At 38.9% G+C, this 18728-nt stretch overlaps 1 protein-coding gene across 4 annotated transcripts in view; it reads left to right on the top strand.

The window, feature by feature from the left end:
- GLCCI1 (glucocorticoid induced 1) overlaps positions 1–13299 on the top strand; it is a 51715-nt gene extending 38416 nt beyond the window's left edge. For 2 of the 4 annotated variants that reach the window (XM_031614467.2, XM_031614466.2), the window contains exons 6-8: positions 2724–2934; positions 8946–9066; positions 10158–13299. In XM_031614467.2, the coding sequence (XP_031470327.1) occupies positions 2724–2934; positions 8946–9066; positions 10158–10506 (681 nt within the window). In that variant the 3' untranslated portion in view covers positions 10507–13299. The remainder of the gene's footprint in view (positions 1–2723; positions 2935–8945; positions 9067–10157) is intronic. The other 2 variants (XM_090142745.1, XM_090142746.1) reach the window with 1 other exon arrangement.
- Positions 13300–18728: the final 5429 nt, after the last annotated feature.

Genomic DNA, 18728 nt, shown 5'->3' with positions numbered 1-18728 from the left:
TTTTAAATCAAAAGCATTAAGTGCTTTACTCTGGAGAAAATGCCTCTCAAATAGATGTAAGGTGTGTGAGAAACAGATTATGTGTAAGGTTCCTATTGGTATATTATGTCATAGTAGAATTCCTGATGCTACTCTGTAGGACAGTTTTAATTTGATTGATACTGAAAAAATCTGGTGATCTTTAATTGCATTAAGAAGTGCATGTTGTTGTTAAATAGACCATTTCCATACTTTTGCAGGGAGGTATAAGGACAGTTTATAACTATATCCAGGAACATACTGTCTCATAGTGGTGGTTGGGTGTTTTGTTGGAATGCCTTTGGAATAGAATTAGTACATGACTGAATCCTCCTGCAGAAAAGAACAGTATACAGAATTCTGTAATTTTCAGCCATTTTCCATGCATTGAGAAGTATGACAACTAGTAGCAGCTGTACTCAATTATAGTTACCCTATTTCTTGTGCTTTAAGATTGTGAGGACTTCAGTTTTTAAAATAGTTTAGGCATGACTCATGGAAAGTAAGTTCTGAAGTCTTTTTTCATGTTGATCATGTTTAAAAATTGAGTATTTCAAGTTGATATTTTTCACAAAGGCTTATGGTCTTGTAAAAAAAAAAATGGGCTCAGTATTAAGGGAAAGAAATACAGAAGCACAGTAATTTGAAGCATTTTCAGGCTTTTTTCTGTTACTTTACTTGTAAAGAGTGATAAATATGTAGCTTTTTATACTTGCATGTATTTCTAGAGGCATATTGAAAAATGCAGGTGACTTTCTATGCCTTCAATTTTGATTCAGCAGAGGCTGAAATAAGTGATTTGGGATATACTTCTTGACTACATAAGACTATGGTGTTTCTTCAGGTATGGAAATCTGTTCTATCCTGAAGTCTTTAACTATGTGATTATTTACTGTTTTTATTCTCTCCCTGGAATCTTGCTTTACCTGCTATGTAGATTATAGTATGTGCACTTAATGAGCAGCCATTTGGTGTTTTCTCCTCATTAGATGTGTGTCAATGTTCACTACTAAACCTTGCTTTGAAGCCAGAAATATGAATTCCTTCATGAATTTTTTCCTACTATATAGTAAGCGTGTCTCTGAAATGTTTTGTTTTTATCACACCTATGTGAGAAAGGTGATATTATTTGCTTTTTATGGATGGAGACACACAAATCCATCAGGCTTTCATACTGTGCTTCTTCAGGTAACTCAGGATACTGTGTGTGTTTTAGGACTTCAAAGTGCGACTCTCAGTTTCCTTCTCCATCTGTGAATGATGAAGACTTTTGCAAATCAGCCCTATATAGACTGGGCTTCCAGAAAAGATATGATAAAAGAGAAGAATTGGATCAGATAACTTTGGCCTCTCATAGAATCTTTGTGCCAGAAACAGATCAAAAAAAAACACTGCCACACAGAGCAGCATTTTTTTTTAGTTATGTTAATTATGAGACTAATTTTCTTTCTACAGCTTCAGTCTTGTTTTCTACTTCTGTCTGTGTAGCAATACAATGCTTCAGGTCTGTCTTGTGCATTGAATGAGTCATGGCCTGTTGGGGGCAATGGGAATAGCAACACGTGGTCCTGTCATAATATACAATGTGAATTCAGTTGTTGAAACAGCTCTATCCAAACTTTTGAGCCTTTAATGTAGCAACAGTAATGTTTTCCTTATTGTGTATTGCTTGGCTTTTAAATGAAATGTGAAATGGTATTAACTAGAAGGCTTATAAGAAGGAAAGGATTTTCTGACTCTACTAGCTCTGCCTCTATATAATTTGATGGCTTTCTACATAGGCTGTTGCTGAGGAAGGAATATTATTTCATATCCTCTTCATTAGCAAAAGCATGTTGTGTTGAATTTTAAGCTCTGGAATTGGCTACTCTAATTTTGGTACATGTGGAAAAGAGGAAAATGAAACAAAATTAATTCTTTACTTGAAATGAGAAGAAAGGAGGCCTGAAATTTTCTATCTTGAACATTTGATCATTCCTCGGTGGCTTGAAATGGTCCTTACTGAAGCAAAGCTAGAAACATCTATGTTGTATATTGCAGCATAGGGTGCAAGATCACTGTGGCTGGTGCCAACTAAACTGATTTGAGAAGGCAGTGCTTATTATCTTCAGTTCAAGACAAAGCCTGTGGACCTTATATAAACCATGTTTTTCTTCAGTTCTGAATTTGTTGTAGGCCAGCTACAGAAGTGAAGGTTGGAAAGCACAGGAGTGCTAGAGAACTACAACCAAACTTGGATGGTTTCATTTGTAATTGTAATTCAGTTCATTGTTAGGCCAATAATTTGCTGTTAGAAATACCTTTTATCCAGGTGTGACCTCTGTCAGGGTACTTGTTTATGCTTTATGTTGACTGTTACTGAAAATTATTCTATTTTGTATAATGAGATCTATTGATTTGAGGAGGAGATTCCTTTCTAAAATATTAGAAAAAATGCTTAAAAAAAATGCTGGCAAGTGTAGATCAACAGCAAAGTGCACTTCTTTGTTAATTTAACTCCACTGCATAAGAGCATATAGTTTCTTGGGAAATCTGTGCATTGTCCCAGCATTGAGCATAATTTATGTTGTGCATTTTGTATTGCATTATTTTCTTCCACAGAAGTTGTTTCAAAAATGAGCTATTCAGATTTTACCTCTTTAGCTCAATTACAAGTACTAGCTGAAACTCTTCCCAGTAATCTGAACTGCTTGTTTCTCTTGCAGCCTTTGGATATCCCTGATGGTCGAAGGGCCCCACTACCTGCTCACTATCGTAGCAGTAGTACACGAAGCATTGACACTCAGACTCCGTCTGTGCAGGAGCGCAGCAGCAGCTGCAGCAGCCATTCACCATGTGTGTCTCCCTTTTGCCCTCCTGAATCTCAGGATGGGAGTCCTTGCTCAACAGAAGACTTACTCTATGACCGTGATAAAGGTGAGAGTAGAATGGCCCACCTTTACCTATGGGAGGCATGTGATGTCCTGCTTTTACAGTTATCTTCATTTTACTCATTACATCAGTTTTTGTTTTTGTTTGATTGTTGTGGAGGGATTGAGAATTTATCTTAAAATTGGTTTTGTTTGTTTACATATCTTTTTCCCTCTTGTTTGTGAAACTTCACAAACATCTTCCATAAATACGTCAGAGGAGCACAGCAAACAGTTTTAACCATTTATGAAGATTCAAATGCAAAGAATTCAGAACTGTAACATGTTTGTTTCAGAAGGGTTTCAAGAAGGTTTGTGATAGACTGTGTATTCATCATGGGTGAGTTATTTACTGATCAAAACAGTGAGTTTTTGGACTATTTTATAAGTACTCTGCTTCTGAAGTCATATCCCATTTGAAGCTACTTGGTGAGGAATTCATATCTGAGTTTGAAAAAATCTGATGGAGAGTAATTATCTGTCTGCGTATGTTATCTAACAAAAGAAAAATTCAGTGTGATTTGTGTGTTTATATATCAATATTCAGTTTATTGTCTAAGTTTGAAAAAAGTAGCTTTATGGAGGGAGTAAATTGGAGTTTCAGAAATAAAGAGTTAATTTACAGACAAGACACAGTGTGAAAATGAGGCACCATCATAAAAAGATTGATTTTGAAAAATTCTTTTTACTAATGAAATGATTCTTGGGTTTCTGGTTGTCTAGACTTGAGCTTTTAATCAATGTAAATATGAGCTTTATTTTGGAAAAATACATTTGGGAGAGATGTGCAAGCTAATAGCAGTATGTTCACAGGAAATGAAAGCTAAGATTTTGATATGGCATAAATTTACTAATGAGCTAAAAGCAACAGTATTTTGAGGTTGCGAGTTAAGATTTAAGCATTTCCTGTAATTATTTTCTGTTTGATCATCCTTAAAGTAATCTTACATCTAAGTGATGAGCGGAAGGGAATAAGATTGGGGCAGAAGAAATTATATTATGGAATCATAGAGTGGCCTGAGTTGAAAAGGACCTCAAAGATCATCCAGTTTCAATCCCATGCTATGTGCAGGGTCGCCAACCACCAGACCAGGCTGCCCAGAGCCACATCCAGCCTGGCCTTGAATGCCTCCAGGGATGGGGCATCCGCAGCCTCTTTGGGCCACCTGTTCCCATGCATCACCATTCTGTGAATGAAAAACTTCTTCCTAATATCTAACCTAAACCTTGTCTCTCAGTTTAAATCCACTCCCCCTTGTCCTATCACTATCCACCCTTGTAAACAGTCATTCCCCCTCCTGTTTATACGCTCCCTTCAAGTACTGGAAGGCCACAATGAGGTCTCCCCGGAGTTTTCTCTTCTCCAAGCTAAATAAGCCCAGTTCCCTCAACCTTTCTTCACAGGAGAGGTGCTCCAGCCCTCTGATCATCGTCTTTATTTCTGAAGTGTTACTTTCCCTAGATCCTATACTGAAGATGCCTGTAAGTTAATCACTAAGGTCTTATCCCAGCACAATAGGTGGTCATGTTCCAAAACCAACCGTGGATATTATTTTCCCCCCTGCTACTTTGCTTTCTTACAGTATGCATGTGTAGACATCAACTAAAGTACAAGCAATCAGAGAAATGCATTGATGGGTAAGTTTGTCATATCTGTCCTTAAAACATACACATCTTAAAAAGTGATAAAATTGAATGATTGGTACTCAATTATTACAGTAACTGGAGTTTTTCAGTGGTTTTTAGTGGCACTAGCAAGTGAAGATAATTTGAAATATTGTACCTAATTTTCTCAGTGATTTTCAGGTCTTTATCTTCCATCTGTTGTGATCTGAGCAGCTCACTGGAGTAAAATCCATTACTGAACTTCACAATGAGTAGATAGATATGTATTGGTAGTTTCAATCTTAAGACTGGCTTTAGGTTTGTATCAAAAGTGTGTGTATATAGGTGTTGGTGATAAACAGGAAGCTTTCTAGAGTTTAACATAATTATATTTTTAAATTAGCTTAGGCTTTATGATACCTTGCTTATGAAAAATAAAAGCTTGAATTCCTCATTGCAACTTTGTTCTTTAAGGGCAAGATAGAAACTAGAAAAATACATAGCAGTATTCCAGGAGCAAATACTTTGTTCAGAGGTTGTAAAAGTAGCATCAGTTGTTAGGAAGTGTGCCTTTCACTCTCTGATCATCGTTATCACTGGTTGGTCAGAAGAGTTAAATTATAGCCAAGTGAATGATATAGGTAGAAATTGTAAGGAAAGAAAAGGATTTTGAGAGCGATTTTATTAACATCTGTTATTGATGTTAACTACATTTATAAAACAAAGCTTCTTGTGTGCTCATTTTAAAGGATTCTGTTGTGCTGGAGTATAACTTATGTAACTTTGCTGCAAGACCTGCTAAGTTTTGAAAAATGTTTTTCTACATATAACCAGAGCTTAGACATTTTAAATTTAAGATTTTTTTTTTTGTTACTTGTATCAAGATGGAATTTTATTTCTCTCTCTAGCGGAATAACTTAATTTTCCATTAAGATATGATTATCAGCTTAAAAACTGCTCCTGAGTGTGATTCTGTATGGGGAATGAGGGTTAGCAGTTTGACTGAGACACAGGAGCAGTGAGAGGAGCCAGCACTCTGTACAGACAGCGCTGCTTTACATTTCCAAAGCATCTTTTATTTCTTGTGCAAAGCTGTGCTTTGGCCTGAGGCCTTCACAGCTGCTCTTTGGACTGCATCAGCTGTTTGGTTTAAGTTTCTGCAAGGAGCTGCTAAGTCTATTGAATTTTTCAAAACAAAGTGAAAGATAAATTTCAGAAAAGGGTCACAATGCATCTCCAAATAGTGTAATGATACCGAATGGTATAGATTGGAGCAGAGAAAGAAGGGTGGGAGAGAATGTATTTTCATGGCACCTGGCTTTGTGGTTTAGTTGTGAAATACTATCATTGCAAGCTAAACGACTGCCTTGCTCCATTAAAGCTACTGCTTTCATTAGATCTGTTTTATGATACCCTTCTCCATGAGACTAACATGTCCAACATATTTAGTAACTGTGACAGAGGTAAAATTCAAAGGCATCCTAAGATGTAAGGATTCAGTGATTTTTTTTTTTCTTTTTTTTTTCCCCATGTAAAAATAGTGTAACCTGCTTTCTAGCAATTTTTGTTCTGGTACTTTTGTGTAGGATTGAGTATTCCTGCTATTGTTAGTGGGCTGTAACAAGCAATGTGTTCATGAAGATGCTATCTTTTGGTCTGGATCTCATTTTCTAACTTCTGGGTGTCTGATTCATAGTTTTTAAAATGAAAATTGTATGAGAAGTCTTTGGGTAGTCTTAAAAAACAAAGGCGTTTTTGAGCTGGAAAATCCTTTTGAATGTATCAAACCAAATCCCAAGGTTCACTGGCCAAGTTATGTCACTGAAAAGAAAAAGTTCTTTACAAGCTGTCTTCAGTCTGTCTGTTTTTGTTGTAACATATGCAAGCTAAAGTTAGTGGTGTTAAATGTTTTTGTTAAAATATTATTTTTCAGTGTGTAATTATGAACTTAAACATTTTCTGGATTATAGAATATGTCAGTTTAAAGTATTTATGTTCGGGAGTTTTGTGTAATACAGCTCCCTATTGTCTTCAGTGTGGTTATGGTAACAAAGCTCACTTTAAAGGTTACAGCTGTTATCTTCAATCCTAATGGTAATGAAATGTGATTAGTTTGTTGAAATTTGCCAGAGCACACCCTACCGGTGGGAGTCTGCAAGGTGCCGATGCCAGATCATGCATTGCAACCTCTGAGAAAGCATAAAAAAATGAAAAATAAATAGCATTGTTTGAGAATGTCCCTTAAATGACACTGCAGATGAGTAATGATGTTATGATTTATTGCTTAAGACCTGATAGAATATATGACTGTAGACTGGCTTAAGCTTCACACTTCCTCTTACCACTACAGCTGGTGGCTTTATTACCAACACCCATTATTACACTGTAAGTGAAGAACTAACAGTGAGCTTATACGTGTCAGCCTCCTGTGTTTTTCAAGTATTAGTGTGGTGTGTGTTTGGTCAAAGTGAGAAGCTAACCATTTAGTAAGCTTTAAAAGCTTAAGGAGGCAAAGGGAGAAACAGATTGGTTAAATTATATCATTTTTTTTTACATGTTTAACAGATGTTCTATGTAGAAAGTTTCTGCCAAACAGGGCTAAACAAACCAAAATTTATTGAAAACTGCACTGGCTAGACAACACTCTGAATCTTCCAAGAGCTGACTTAACTTTGAATTCAGTTTAATTCTTTCCTTGGATGTACTTCCACAGTTTTCCAGTATTCGCTAGAATGAACAGTAGCTCATTTTATGTCCCAGAGTTTTTAAATAGAAACTTGGATCTTCAATTTTAAATATTAGAAGGGGGGAAACAAACTGTCTGGGTTCTGTTAATGATTTCTGTATTCGGAATGAGCTATGAGGGCCAACAGTGGAAAGATTCCAAAAGACCATCATGTGCTCAGCAGGACAAATATCTGTATTGTCTCTAGACTTGTTGCCTTCATACAGCCAACACCAAAAATTCTGTAAATGGAAGTTGTATTCACCGTGCAGCAGGCAGGAGCAGAATAATCACTATGCAAAGGTCCACTCTGACCATCTTCTCATACCTCTCACAGTAAAACAGGATATGTGACATTTGAGCTGATTTGTGTCACGCTGATGGTTCAAAACCTCTAATGATTAGCCTCTGTATTTGAGTCATGCTTATGCAGATGTTTGTAGTTACCATTTGCAAATTCTTAAGAAAACCTTACATGTTTCAGCAAATCCATATTGTAACGCTTGAAGCTTTGGTTGGTTTTCCAGTGTTGCTGAAAAGGCACATTTGAACAGCAGCAGAATAAAGAAAGATATCAGAGTTGAAAAGAATAAGGTACGCCAAACTGGGGGAAACACTTGAAAGGAGACAAAGTAGGAGCTGTAATTTCTCTTCATTGCTTTTTCTTGCAAGTTGGTAAATCCTCCTTAACCTTGCCTTTTCACTTCATTTTTTTAAACTGTAAGCCCAAACATAGAATAGGGAGCCTCTTGCTCTTAGAAAAAGTAGAAGCCACTGCAGAAGGGTCAATTTCTGTGAGTAATTATTTTTGTACCTACTTTATTTTCTTCATGCATTCAGTGTTAACATTGTCAAGATGAAGGAAAAGGTGGTTTCACCTGTTTAAGGTGAATTTTTCAAACTTTTATTCTTCTGACTTCACTAGAGTTGAGTCTTATCTTGCCAGGAAGTGCAGAAGTCTGCCTGCTGTGTAGTCTGTCCTATGTCCTAGATGTGCATGTCTTTATTTCTAAGTGTGCCTAGTAATCCTCTGCAAAACACAAAGGCAGCTGCCAGCCATAAAGAATAGCTAGATCCTATAGTTAGTGATGATGAGAGGGTGGAATTGTGGAGGTTTTATTTTGGATACTAAAGAGAACTAAACTGTAAAGCAAATGAAGTGGGACATTATAATAATGACATACCAGTACCTGTATTAAAAATGTACTTTGTTTCTTTGCAAAATTTGAGCTAACGTGGTCAGCATACCTGCCAAGAATTGTTATAAAATAAGACAGATGCTGTATGCATATGTTGTCAGTAACTGTTCATACAACGAGAAGGTATTATCATTACCACTCATAGCTCTTCTGCATGTGTAATGCATATTACTGTGTTGATTTATATTTTTAAAATACATAATTAGAGCCAATTTGATTCCAGGATCACAACTCTTCATGCCAGTTGCGGTGTTCTGGATAAAAATATCCTCCTGTTACATGTTATGTGATTACTGCTGCACCGAGGCTTTTATTCAGAAGAAATGTGCTATGCAAGGGTGTTAGAAATTGCCTGCGATAAAGGAATCGTTGTGGTAGAAGCAAACCAGCATAGCGGCTGAACTGTGCAAAAGGCATCTTGTTTGGAAAGCAAGCTTAATTAAAAAAACACTCTCAATCTCTAGTAATATAACTGCTTTAAATTTTCAGACAGTGGGAGTAGCTCACCGTTGCCCAAGTATGCCTCATCTCCCAAACCAAACAACAGCTACATGTTCAAACGAGAGCCCCCAGAGGGATGTGAGCGAGTGAAGGTCTTTGAGGAAATGTCGTAAGTAATGCCTTTTATATCAGCTGGTATCTGCAAAGCAGTAAACCTGTTTACTGAGCCCATTCAACTGCAGATGAATAAACTATTCCAGCTGATGAGCTTTTCAGGAGCAAACTATTCTTAGTTTGTACAGAAGAGAAGTTGAAGTGTTCATGTTGATTTGAAGAGGAAATGAAGTCTTTTATGCTTGAACTCTTTCTGTGCATTTATAAAAGGCAACAAAAATCCAAGCGGAAAAGATAAGGTACATTTAATTTCCTAAGCATTTATAAACCTCACTTCGTATGCCTGTATTAACTTTTGTAAATGTTCCTGGTTTGACACAAAAACTTTCCTTGCCAGAATTCTTAATCAGTTTTGAGCATAGGTTGCATTTGTATAACCTATGGTTATACTTGTGTTTAAAATGCATAAAATGACATGAAATCTATATAATATAAAGTGTGCTTAGATGGCAGTATACTTAATGATATAAACTTGCTCAATAGTTTTGCTGTTGAGCAGGAAATCAGAAATTAAACTCTTCGACATCATGTCTTTTTCCCTAGACTCAGCAGTATTAGAACACATGCTGTTGAGGTTGCGTGCTTAGCTCCTGTAGATGAAAAGAATGAAGGAGGGGTGGATCTTGCTCTAGTAGCATTCACTGCCAAGTGGATGGTGAAGGAGCAATGCTAAGTTGTGGAGGAAGCCTCTGAGCAAATGATGGAATATGGGAAAGGAGAGGTCAAATTCGTGGAGTTTCTCAAAGATTTGATGTAACTACATGTGTTCTTTCTGCAGTGCTATCATTAAAGAAGAAATTGTGTCGTTCTAAATTACCATGGCATTTTTTCACGTGCATATGTATTGCAGATTTGTCTCGCTGGAAAGGTGCATGTTTATCCAGTAGCGATCAAGTCATTTTTGTGATGGCACTGTTTTTAATGCTGTGAATCAGTTAGCTGACTACCAGTATGGAAGATGTTTGCCCCTCTGTCCAATTAATCCCATTCCTTGTCATTCACATTTTAGCAACCTGTAGAATCACAAAGTTCACAACATATAAGCATCTCAGTTGGCCGAGTATGTAATCTCTTTTCTTGTTGTAGGTCTCGTCAGCCTGTCTCAACCCCTCTCTTTTCATGTCCTGACAAAAACAAGGTTAATTTCATCCCAACCGGATCAGCTTTCTGTCCTGTAAAGCTTCTGGGCCCCCTGCTTCCCGCTTCAGACCTGACACTGAAGAACTCTCCAAACTCCAGTCAAAGCACAGCTTTGAGCAGCCTGACTGTTGAGCAGCTTTCGTCTCGGGTCTCTTTCTCATCTCTGTCAGATGACACCAGCACAATGGACTCTACAGAGGTCTTGGTACAGCAACCATCCCAGCAGCAGCAGCCTCTTCTGCAAGAAATTCAGACTGAAGAGCATTCCTCTCCTCAGAGCTATGCGCTAATCTAGACCAAGGTGTGGAGCAGGCCTCTGCCCCAAAGCAAGGATTGAGGAGGTAACAGTTCAGATACATCTGCATGAGGTGGCAACCTTTCAGAACAAAATGGAGTATTTAGCAGCATTCTGAAAAATATCTCTACGCTGTTCTTGGCAGGGACAGAATCCATATTCAGCATCTTTTGTGAGAAAGCAGTGATGCCTGCAGAATCCATATATCATTAAGCGTTTTAAGTGGAGACTATGCATTTCATAGTATGTTTGACCAGATTAGTACTGTGTCCTGTGTTCTGTTCTGTTTCAAATTCTACAGTATAAATAAGCTCTATATATATATAAAAAAAAAAAAGAAAAAAAAGTTGCCTGTCTGAATAGAAAATGTCTTGCTGTGTTGTGTCCTATGGAAAATACTGTACTTCAGGATTATGTTTACAATTGATCCAGGTGTTTATGTTTCTAACTTCTGTAATACACACAATGCAAAAAAAAAAAAAAAAAAAAAAATGGCCACAGCAGTTGCACAGTGCCCACCCTATGGCCTAGCTTCAGGTACTTCTCTCGAAGTGTAAACTCAGGTAACTTGGAATGTATATCATATTGGGATATTAAATATTTTACAGCTACAAAGCTAAAGAGGGAACATCACTCTTTTGCCTTTCCTTATTTTATGCATTAATATTTCCTCATTACATTCCACTTTCTTGGAATAAGTGCATTCAGCTCCAGGTGAATGGTGACCCTGGACGTGGGTGAACGTGAGGAGAACCAGCAAATCTGTGATGAATATCACTTTGTCATGTGCTTACAAGCAAAAACAACTGTTGCATTTACTGTCATTTCAATATATGTAAAATGTGGCATTTAAAGGTTTCAGGTGTTGCTCGGTTAATGACTGTTAAACTGTTGCAAATAAAGTGTTCAGTACTAGGCTGTACATGAGAAACATTCCATGTTGTGTGTGAGAGGATTTTGAAAGACAAGAATGTTTTTGTTTGAGGACAGAAATTCTTTCAGGTTTCACGGCGGGGTGATGGGGATTTCCTCTCATGTTTTTGTTGGCAGTTAAGGATGTGAAATGCTACTGTTACCGTCTAAAAGTCAAATTAATGTTTAGTTTCTCTTTTGGAAATGCTCATTCATTTGCTGGTTGGAAATAGGTTTTCAGATTTTGTCGAGCAGTGTTAGATGAGCAGCATTTAATTTATGTAGTGAGTAATTGTGTTTGAAGTCCGCAAGTAGCAAGTGGGTGTTTTAAGAGGGATGGGGAAAACAATAGTTTTAAGTTTGTTACTTAATCAAAGCTTCTCCCATAACTTTTGCTTACTTTAAGCTGTATGTGTAAAAGTGTGTTCTCCCCCCTCCTTAAGTATGAATTGTAATAATAAAAAAATGATAATCCTGGTTTTGCAGGCTGGACGCTTTCTCGAAATGGCAAGAAAGGGTTAGTGGTGCTCTTCTGTTGTACCGGAACAAGAAGAGCATTGCTTTCAGAGATAATTTCCTGTGATACAAAGAGGACCCCAAAGGCAAAATAAACTTGATGTTCTTGCTCCATTGCTTTCAGCTCAGTGGAATTACATTTATGCTGTCTGCTCCTAAGAGAGTAAAGCTCACCTTTTCCAGGAATTGAAGAGATTAGTAGCCTGCAGCTACCGAGCATTTAAATTTGCTCCATTATTCTTTTATTTCTTTCCCACTTTTGGAGATGAGAATGGAGGGGGGTGAGAGTGAACAACCAATAACTGCTCACTAAATACATGCTTTCTTTGGAGATAAAGCGTGGTTTCTTTTTATTACCAAGGTTTTGTTAATACTGCCTTACAAGGTGGAATTTGCAGCCTATAAAACAGTAACTGGTTTTTGGCTCCCCTGCAGAAAACATGAGGAGAGAGGTCTGTCTCTAACCATTTTCACGTGAAAATCCTGCTTGAAACACAACAGCCATCTTTAACCCTACTAATCTCAGGCCTAGGTGAAAACACTATATATTTTATAGATTGAAGATAAAGGGGAGAAAATACTCACGATGTAAGTATCGATTCCTTTTGATATTTTTCCTTCTAGACTAACATTGCAGTACAATGACCTTTTTTTTGCTCCGGTTATGTCCAGATAAGAAATCGTAGTCTCGGTTGGTGGTGTTAGATTACTGGGGGATACGATGAGTTGTTTTTAGATCAGCGGTGAACTCTGTACAATAACTGCAATGCCATTGTGTACTTCTTTTTTTTTTCCATGAGAAACTAAATATTAATTGAATTGCACATTTGTTCTTAGCAGATTTGAAGGTTTTGAACCAAATGCGTTAAAGCTAATGCTTTGCCATGTAAATTTCCCAGCAGTTGTTTATCTCTATTGTATTCTACATCCAGCTGTAGAAATTTGTCAAATATTGTTTAAAGTTTTGTACATAGTTGTACTGTTATTTCTAGCCACTGTGCTGAACAGTATTCAAGTTATCACACAATATTGCTTTACACAAGGAAATGTGTGGCTTTTGTTTTGTATTTTTTTCGGTATAGAAGTTCCTGTGTCTTATTTAAATAAAAATTATAGTTTAAAAAAAAAAAAAGGTGGTGAGGACACACAAAAGCGGCGGTCCATTTATTTGTTTGGGAAACTGTGACCTCAGAGAATGAGATTAAAGTTTAACATTGTTCCAAAAATACATCTAGGCTCATGTCAACCACATCTCTCTGTGATTAGTGTGCTACGTCATCTTACCAACTGATTTTTGCATAACACGCTGCTTTGAGGAGGAAAAATATCTAAAAAAAAATGGTCAAATACATGGAAAATAGCATATTTTATTGTTGCATGTGATGAGGTCTTTATTTCTTCAGAGCATAGAAAAAAAAAATCAGTTAAGCATTATTGGAAACTCAGTATCCACTGCCGTGCTTGTGGTATGGCCAATTTCAAGTTATCTGTTGAAAATTATGAAAGCCATGAGATGTTTCACTATGTGAAACTAAACGAAAACCCTAAAGGATGTGGTATAAATCTACTGACAGTCTTGGTTTCGTGTTGTTTTGTATGAGTCAAATGGCTGTCGTTTGCCTTGCAAAATAATTCTTTCCAGATGGGGGGGGGGGGGGAGAATAATATTTAAATACATGTTTAAATACATGTAAATCCTCTGCAGTCTGTGTTTACTGAGAAGCACTATGGCAATAACCCATAAGAACGGTTCAGTGCTTATTGTCATGAAGTAGAAATCTGGGTTTTTGGCATCCCAAAGATTGCAAGGTTTCCATGTGACGGTGCAAAAATCTTGAAACTGCAATGCTGAAAGTCCAGAGCTGCAAAGGCTGCAGTGTCCTGCCCTGCTGTGGGAAAGGTTGATGTGCATCAGTCAGAAAATGCTTTGTTTCTGTTGTTTTATTGTAAGCTCATATGGCTGACTAGGAAAACCTCTGGCCCTCTGGGTGGTTTGGCTGCAGTGGCTTCAGCTTGTCCTGGTGGGAGAGGACATCATCTCCTCAAGAACCGCTTTGACAAAAGTATGCAGCTCACCCTAGAGAGATGTGGTACAACTTGAACCACAGGTAACTTCTTCACCATCTCAAGGACTGCAGTCCTTCACCTCCATAGGTTCTGGTGCAGCTTTGTAATTAACTGTGCACGTCCTCATCAAAGCCATGATGACAAGCAGTCAAAAAAAAGTGCTGAGGATTGAGTGGTAATGAAATAATTTTGCCTTGTGTCCCCATTCATTTGATGTCAATGTTATAGTTCCAGACAGGTTGTGGCTCTGAAAGTGGACGCTACAGAGGCTGTGGAGGAGAGTAAGGGCTACGTATGCTGGGCAGGGGCAGCAGATAGCGACCTGCTTGTTTTAGGAAGCAAGGTGCTGTCAGTGAAATGATTTATGGCTTCCTGACAGATGAGCTCTTGGGGAGGGCCAGATAGCTGCCCTCAAGAGACTCAATATCTTCACAGTATTTAACCACAGCCTGAGGTAATATAAAGTAAACATAAGGAATGGAATGAATTAGAGATGCTGGCTGACACTGCAGTTGCAAAGACCACCGAGGGTTCGCAGATGAGCTCCTGGTATCTGTGTGTTAGGGTGGGTAGGTATATGGATGGGTTACTTGAGGTAAAATCCAACAACCTGAAGAGGAAGGGCGGTTTGTGGAAGTATAAATCAATGGCTGCTGTAAAATAGCCTGGCTTACTTTGCAAAACACAGCACTGCAAACAGAAATTTGAAGCTACACAATTGGGAGGAAATAGCTGTAGTTCCGGCCATGTGCTTCCAGAACATAAACACAAGGAAAAAGTGATTGAAGCTGGGAAAGTATGTTTGTTAATGGGCTGCACACGTACAGCCCTTCCTAATGCACTGCTTGGCTAAAGGAAGCTGTGCGATCAAAGATCGTCATGCAGTTAAAATATGTACATCTTCTCTCTGTTTGCATTAGTGTAACCGCTCCAGGGAAAGCAGTTCAAGACACTATAAAAGGTTGGAGGAGGTTCTGGGAAGGGCTATAGGAGTAAATGAGGAACTGGAAAAAACACAGCAACGTTTTGGTTTTAACTTAACAGATGAAGAATGGTTTAACTCCAGTTGATAAATACCTGCATAGTAAATGATTAGTAACGAGTTACTCAAATTCAACAGATGTGGAATACTACTGGGGATCGAAAATGAAGCTGGTTAAATTCATAGGAAGAGTGTGGATATTTTAGCAGTTGGGCACAGGGCCATCTCACAGAGGTGGGTTTTCGAAGATGGTGTGTTTAATGAGATGATGTTACCAAGAATGTGCTCAAAGAAAAATCAGTTTCTATAGAGTTGAAATGTTACTACTGTGTAGATTACAGAAGACAAACGCAATGGCTATGTTGGGCTTCTGACCTTTAAAGACTTTAAAGAGGTATTTTTTAACTACCTGGATGTTGCTGGAAAAATGGCATCCTGAAATATTTATAAATGAGGGAATTATTGCTTTTTTAAAATGATCTGGAATATTATGTGAAGATAATTTCTGGCTCCTGAAGGTTTTTTGTTTGCATGACAATGGTGTGAAGTCTCCAGCACTGTGGAGGTGGTTGATTACCTTTAGAGCTGTTTTCATTTCTGTCAGCTCCTCCGGAGTGCTGCAGTTTTGGGCGGATGGCAAGAAACTGGTGAGTGGGCGATGCCTTTTCAGAGTGCAGTGGGTCACAAAAATAATGCGTTGCTCAATTAGGGCAGATAGGAAAATGCTGATTGTGAACGTAGAGTGTTTCCACAACAAAGGCCTCCAACGTAAGCGTGTGAATATGCAAATAAAACTGATAATTCAATAACAAGAGCAATCAGATCAACAAGCAAATCAGAAAGCTGGATAGAGATATCACTCCCTTTCTAAGACCTCGTAATTTTATCTCAGGTTGTAACAAGTTCTGATGTTAAATTGGCTGCCTTGAGCTGTAGCCTGGAAGCTCAGCAGCAAAAGAGCTGGCAACCTGGGAGAACGGGAAGTTTGGTCATCTTCTATTCCTCCCTAGATCAGACTAAGCTTGTTAACAAAGCACAATTGTTCTAATAACTGTGCCTGCAGAAAAATATGGCCTGGTCGTGGTTTTTGTTTTTCTTCTGGCATATACGTACAGTGAGGTGTGCAGTTAAACTTTGCAGTGATTTGTACAGCTGTTGGCTAGGAAGTTGTGTTTGCTCAGGGATGCTATGGGATTTTGGTGGAAGGAGGTTCCTTTCTCCCAGGAGGACAAAGCTAAGAGAAGTAGATCCCTTGTTAAGGTTTGGTGCTGAGATGATGGGCGATGCAATTAATCCTTTCAGATTTTTGTTTGGATGAGAATTTCTCGCCCTGCCTTTATGATGCAAGTTTCTTGGGGAGGAACAGCTCCCTTTCCATACAATTGGTGGGATGGTTGGGCTTGTTATGTAGGAAAGGAAGAACTTGCTCTTGTGAAAAATGAGGAAAGGGTGTTGCCTTTGGAAATGAAGTCTTGTTTTTAGGAAGCAGAGAAACAAATGCCTGACTGTGTTGGTGATTCCTTTGGATTGGCTATAACTCACTGCACCTCCTGAGAAAGCTCTGAAAAATATTTAGCATTTCAGTGTGTGTGTGCATACCTCATTCAGGCCATGACCAGTTGGGTTTGGAGTCTCTGCAGGGATTCAAACTCCATCTTTCCATACAACATATTCTGGTGTTTGACCACACTCAAAGTAAAGGATGAATTTCTTATGTTTAAATGGAATTCCCTGCACTTCAGTTTGTGCCCACTACCTCTTCTCCTGTTAATGGGCACCACTGTGAAAAGTCATGCTCCATGTTTTTGGCAATGTACTCCCTGCTTCTCTTGAGAAATTTGTCCACATGGATAAGATCTCAGCCTTCTATTCTCCAGGTTGAACAGGGTCACCTGCTGCTGCTTCCATTTCTTGTTTCAGTTTGTTCAACCATGCATGTCTCCTGCCATCGTGCCTTAATTTCCTGCTTGCTGGCCTGGATTATCACTGACCTGAAAGGAGGCGATCTTTGAGAATCAGCCTGCGTTCCAGGACTCTTCCAGGGCTGTATTCCAAGCTGGTGCCTGAAGAGGCCAAAGGCTTTTTGCTTTTTTTTTTTTTCCTACACTTCTCCACCTCATGGTGACTTCAGCCTCCACATTCTCAACCAGTTCTTCCTCATCTGTAGGTATGCGAGGCCCCGCTCGGCATCAGCTCCTTTACTGACTGCATCACATAGTTATCAGTGCACTCCAGCAGTGATTGTGCCCTGCTGGGTTGTCTCTGTAGCAGATCTCAGGGTGATTCAAATCCCCCCTGAGAACATGAGGCTTCTTCCAGTTGTTGTGGGTTATGTCTCCCCTGTGGGAATGAACTTGCTTTGTTTTGGCAGCGCTCCCCATGGAAAGGAACATGTTCTGTTCTGGCAGTGCTGCACAGCAGGAGGACTTATTTTAGGGCCATAAATGCACTTTCCTGTATCTTTAAAACACTTTCCTTTTTTCACTTGGATAACAACTATCAAACAGAACAACACAATGTACATCAACTTCAATTAAGCCCTCTATTAGATGATCTGTGTGTCCAGAGTGAGCAGAGGGGGAACCCAAAGCACTTTCAGGTAAGATGTACTGTTCATTAAAAGCAGCCCCTGGACAGGCAGCTCAATCTGCTCCTGAAATCTCAGGTAGAAAAATGACCCATTGTGGATTTCTCGAGTTTTCTGACTGCATTTAATGTTTGCTAACAGCGTGGGCTGTTAACACGGGGGGGGGGAAGCAGGGGGAATGTGGTGGATTTGAGGCAGGCAGTGCAGCTTTTCTTCCTGAATATCTCTGTTTGCTTTTTAATCCTGTTTCCCTTTTACTTTGTTTTGGTGAAGTTCCCATTGCTAAAACAGTGAGCTGCAGGACTGACGGATGACACTCTGAGGTCCCTCCAGCCTTCAAAGTGCAGCAGTAACACTGAGAAACGGCAAAGGTCAGCAAAGCCAGTGTACCCAGATCACATCCCTTCTCTTCAAAATGAAAGCAAAAGCCATGCAGCGTGCTGCATGGGAATGAGAAGGGAGGGGTAGGGGTGGGCAATGGGAAGATGTTCATCTGAGGATTTTCTTGATCATTATTTCTCTGCATGAAGAGCAGTAATGGCTGCACGCATTCACAGGTAGGCTTTGCTTGCCTGTGGTTTGGAGATAAGTAGAGGTGACCATAGGCCTCGTCTGAAGGCTGTGGTGTCACTGCAGCTGCTCCTCACTGCCATGCTGGCTCTGGTGCACAGGCTCAAACATCTCTCCCCCTTTTTTTTTTTTTGGTGAACTTTTCTGTCTGATCAGAGCCATTACAAGTTCTTCTTTAACAGCTGGGCAAGTGTCTGCTATAGATCATGGTGTGGGTGGTGGGAGGGTGGTGGCCCGCATTTAGATTAAGTGCTGGGATGACCCTGGACCTGAGCCTTGGGCAGGGTACTGAGACTTAGCAGTATAGAAGGCACTTGGGAATCAAACCCTGCCCGGTTTAGATAGGTGAGGCTACCTCTGTCAGACTTTTTGGTATTTTGAAGCTTGAGTACTCGAGTTCAGTGCAGGCTGCCTCAGCAATTGTTATAACAGCAAAGCAGTTACTTCAGTGGCCAATTAATTTAATTTCTGTATTTTGTGTGTCAAGCATTTATACTGAGGATTACACTTGGAATAATAGTAGGGTTATTTTTTTTCTTTTTCTTTTTAAATTTGCTGGATCCTGCTTCTGCTATGTTCAATGTACTT

Source organism: Phasianus colchicus, chromosome 6 (assembly GCF_987193195.1).
Source record: "Phasianus colchicus chromosome 6, bPhaCol1.hap1.1, whole genome shotgun sequence".
Lineage (NCBI taxonomy): Eukaryota > Metazoa > Chordata > Aves > Galliformes > Phasianidae > Phasianus > Phasianus colchicus.
Note: the sequence above shows the minus strand (reverse complement) of the source record. Positions and strands in the feature narration are given on the sequence as shown.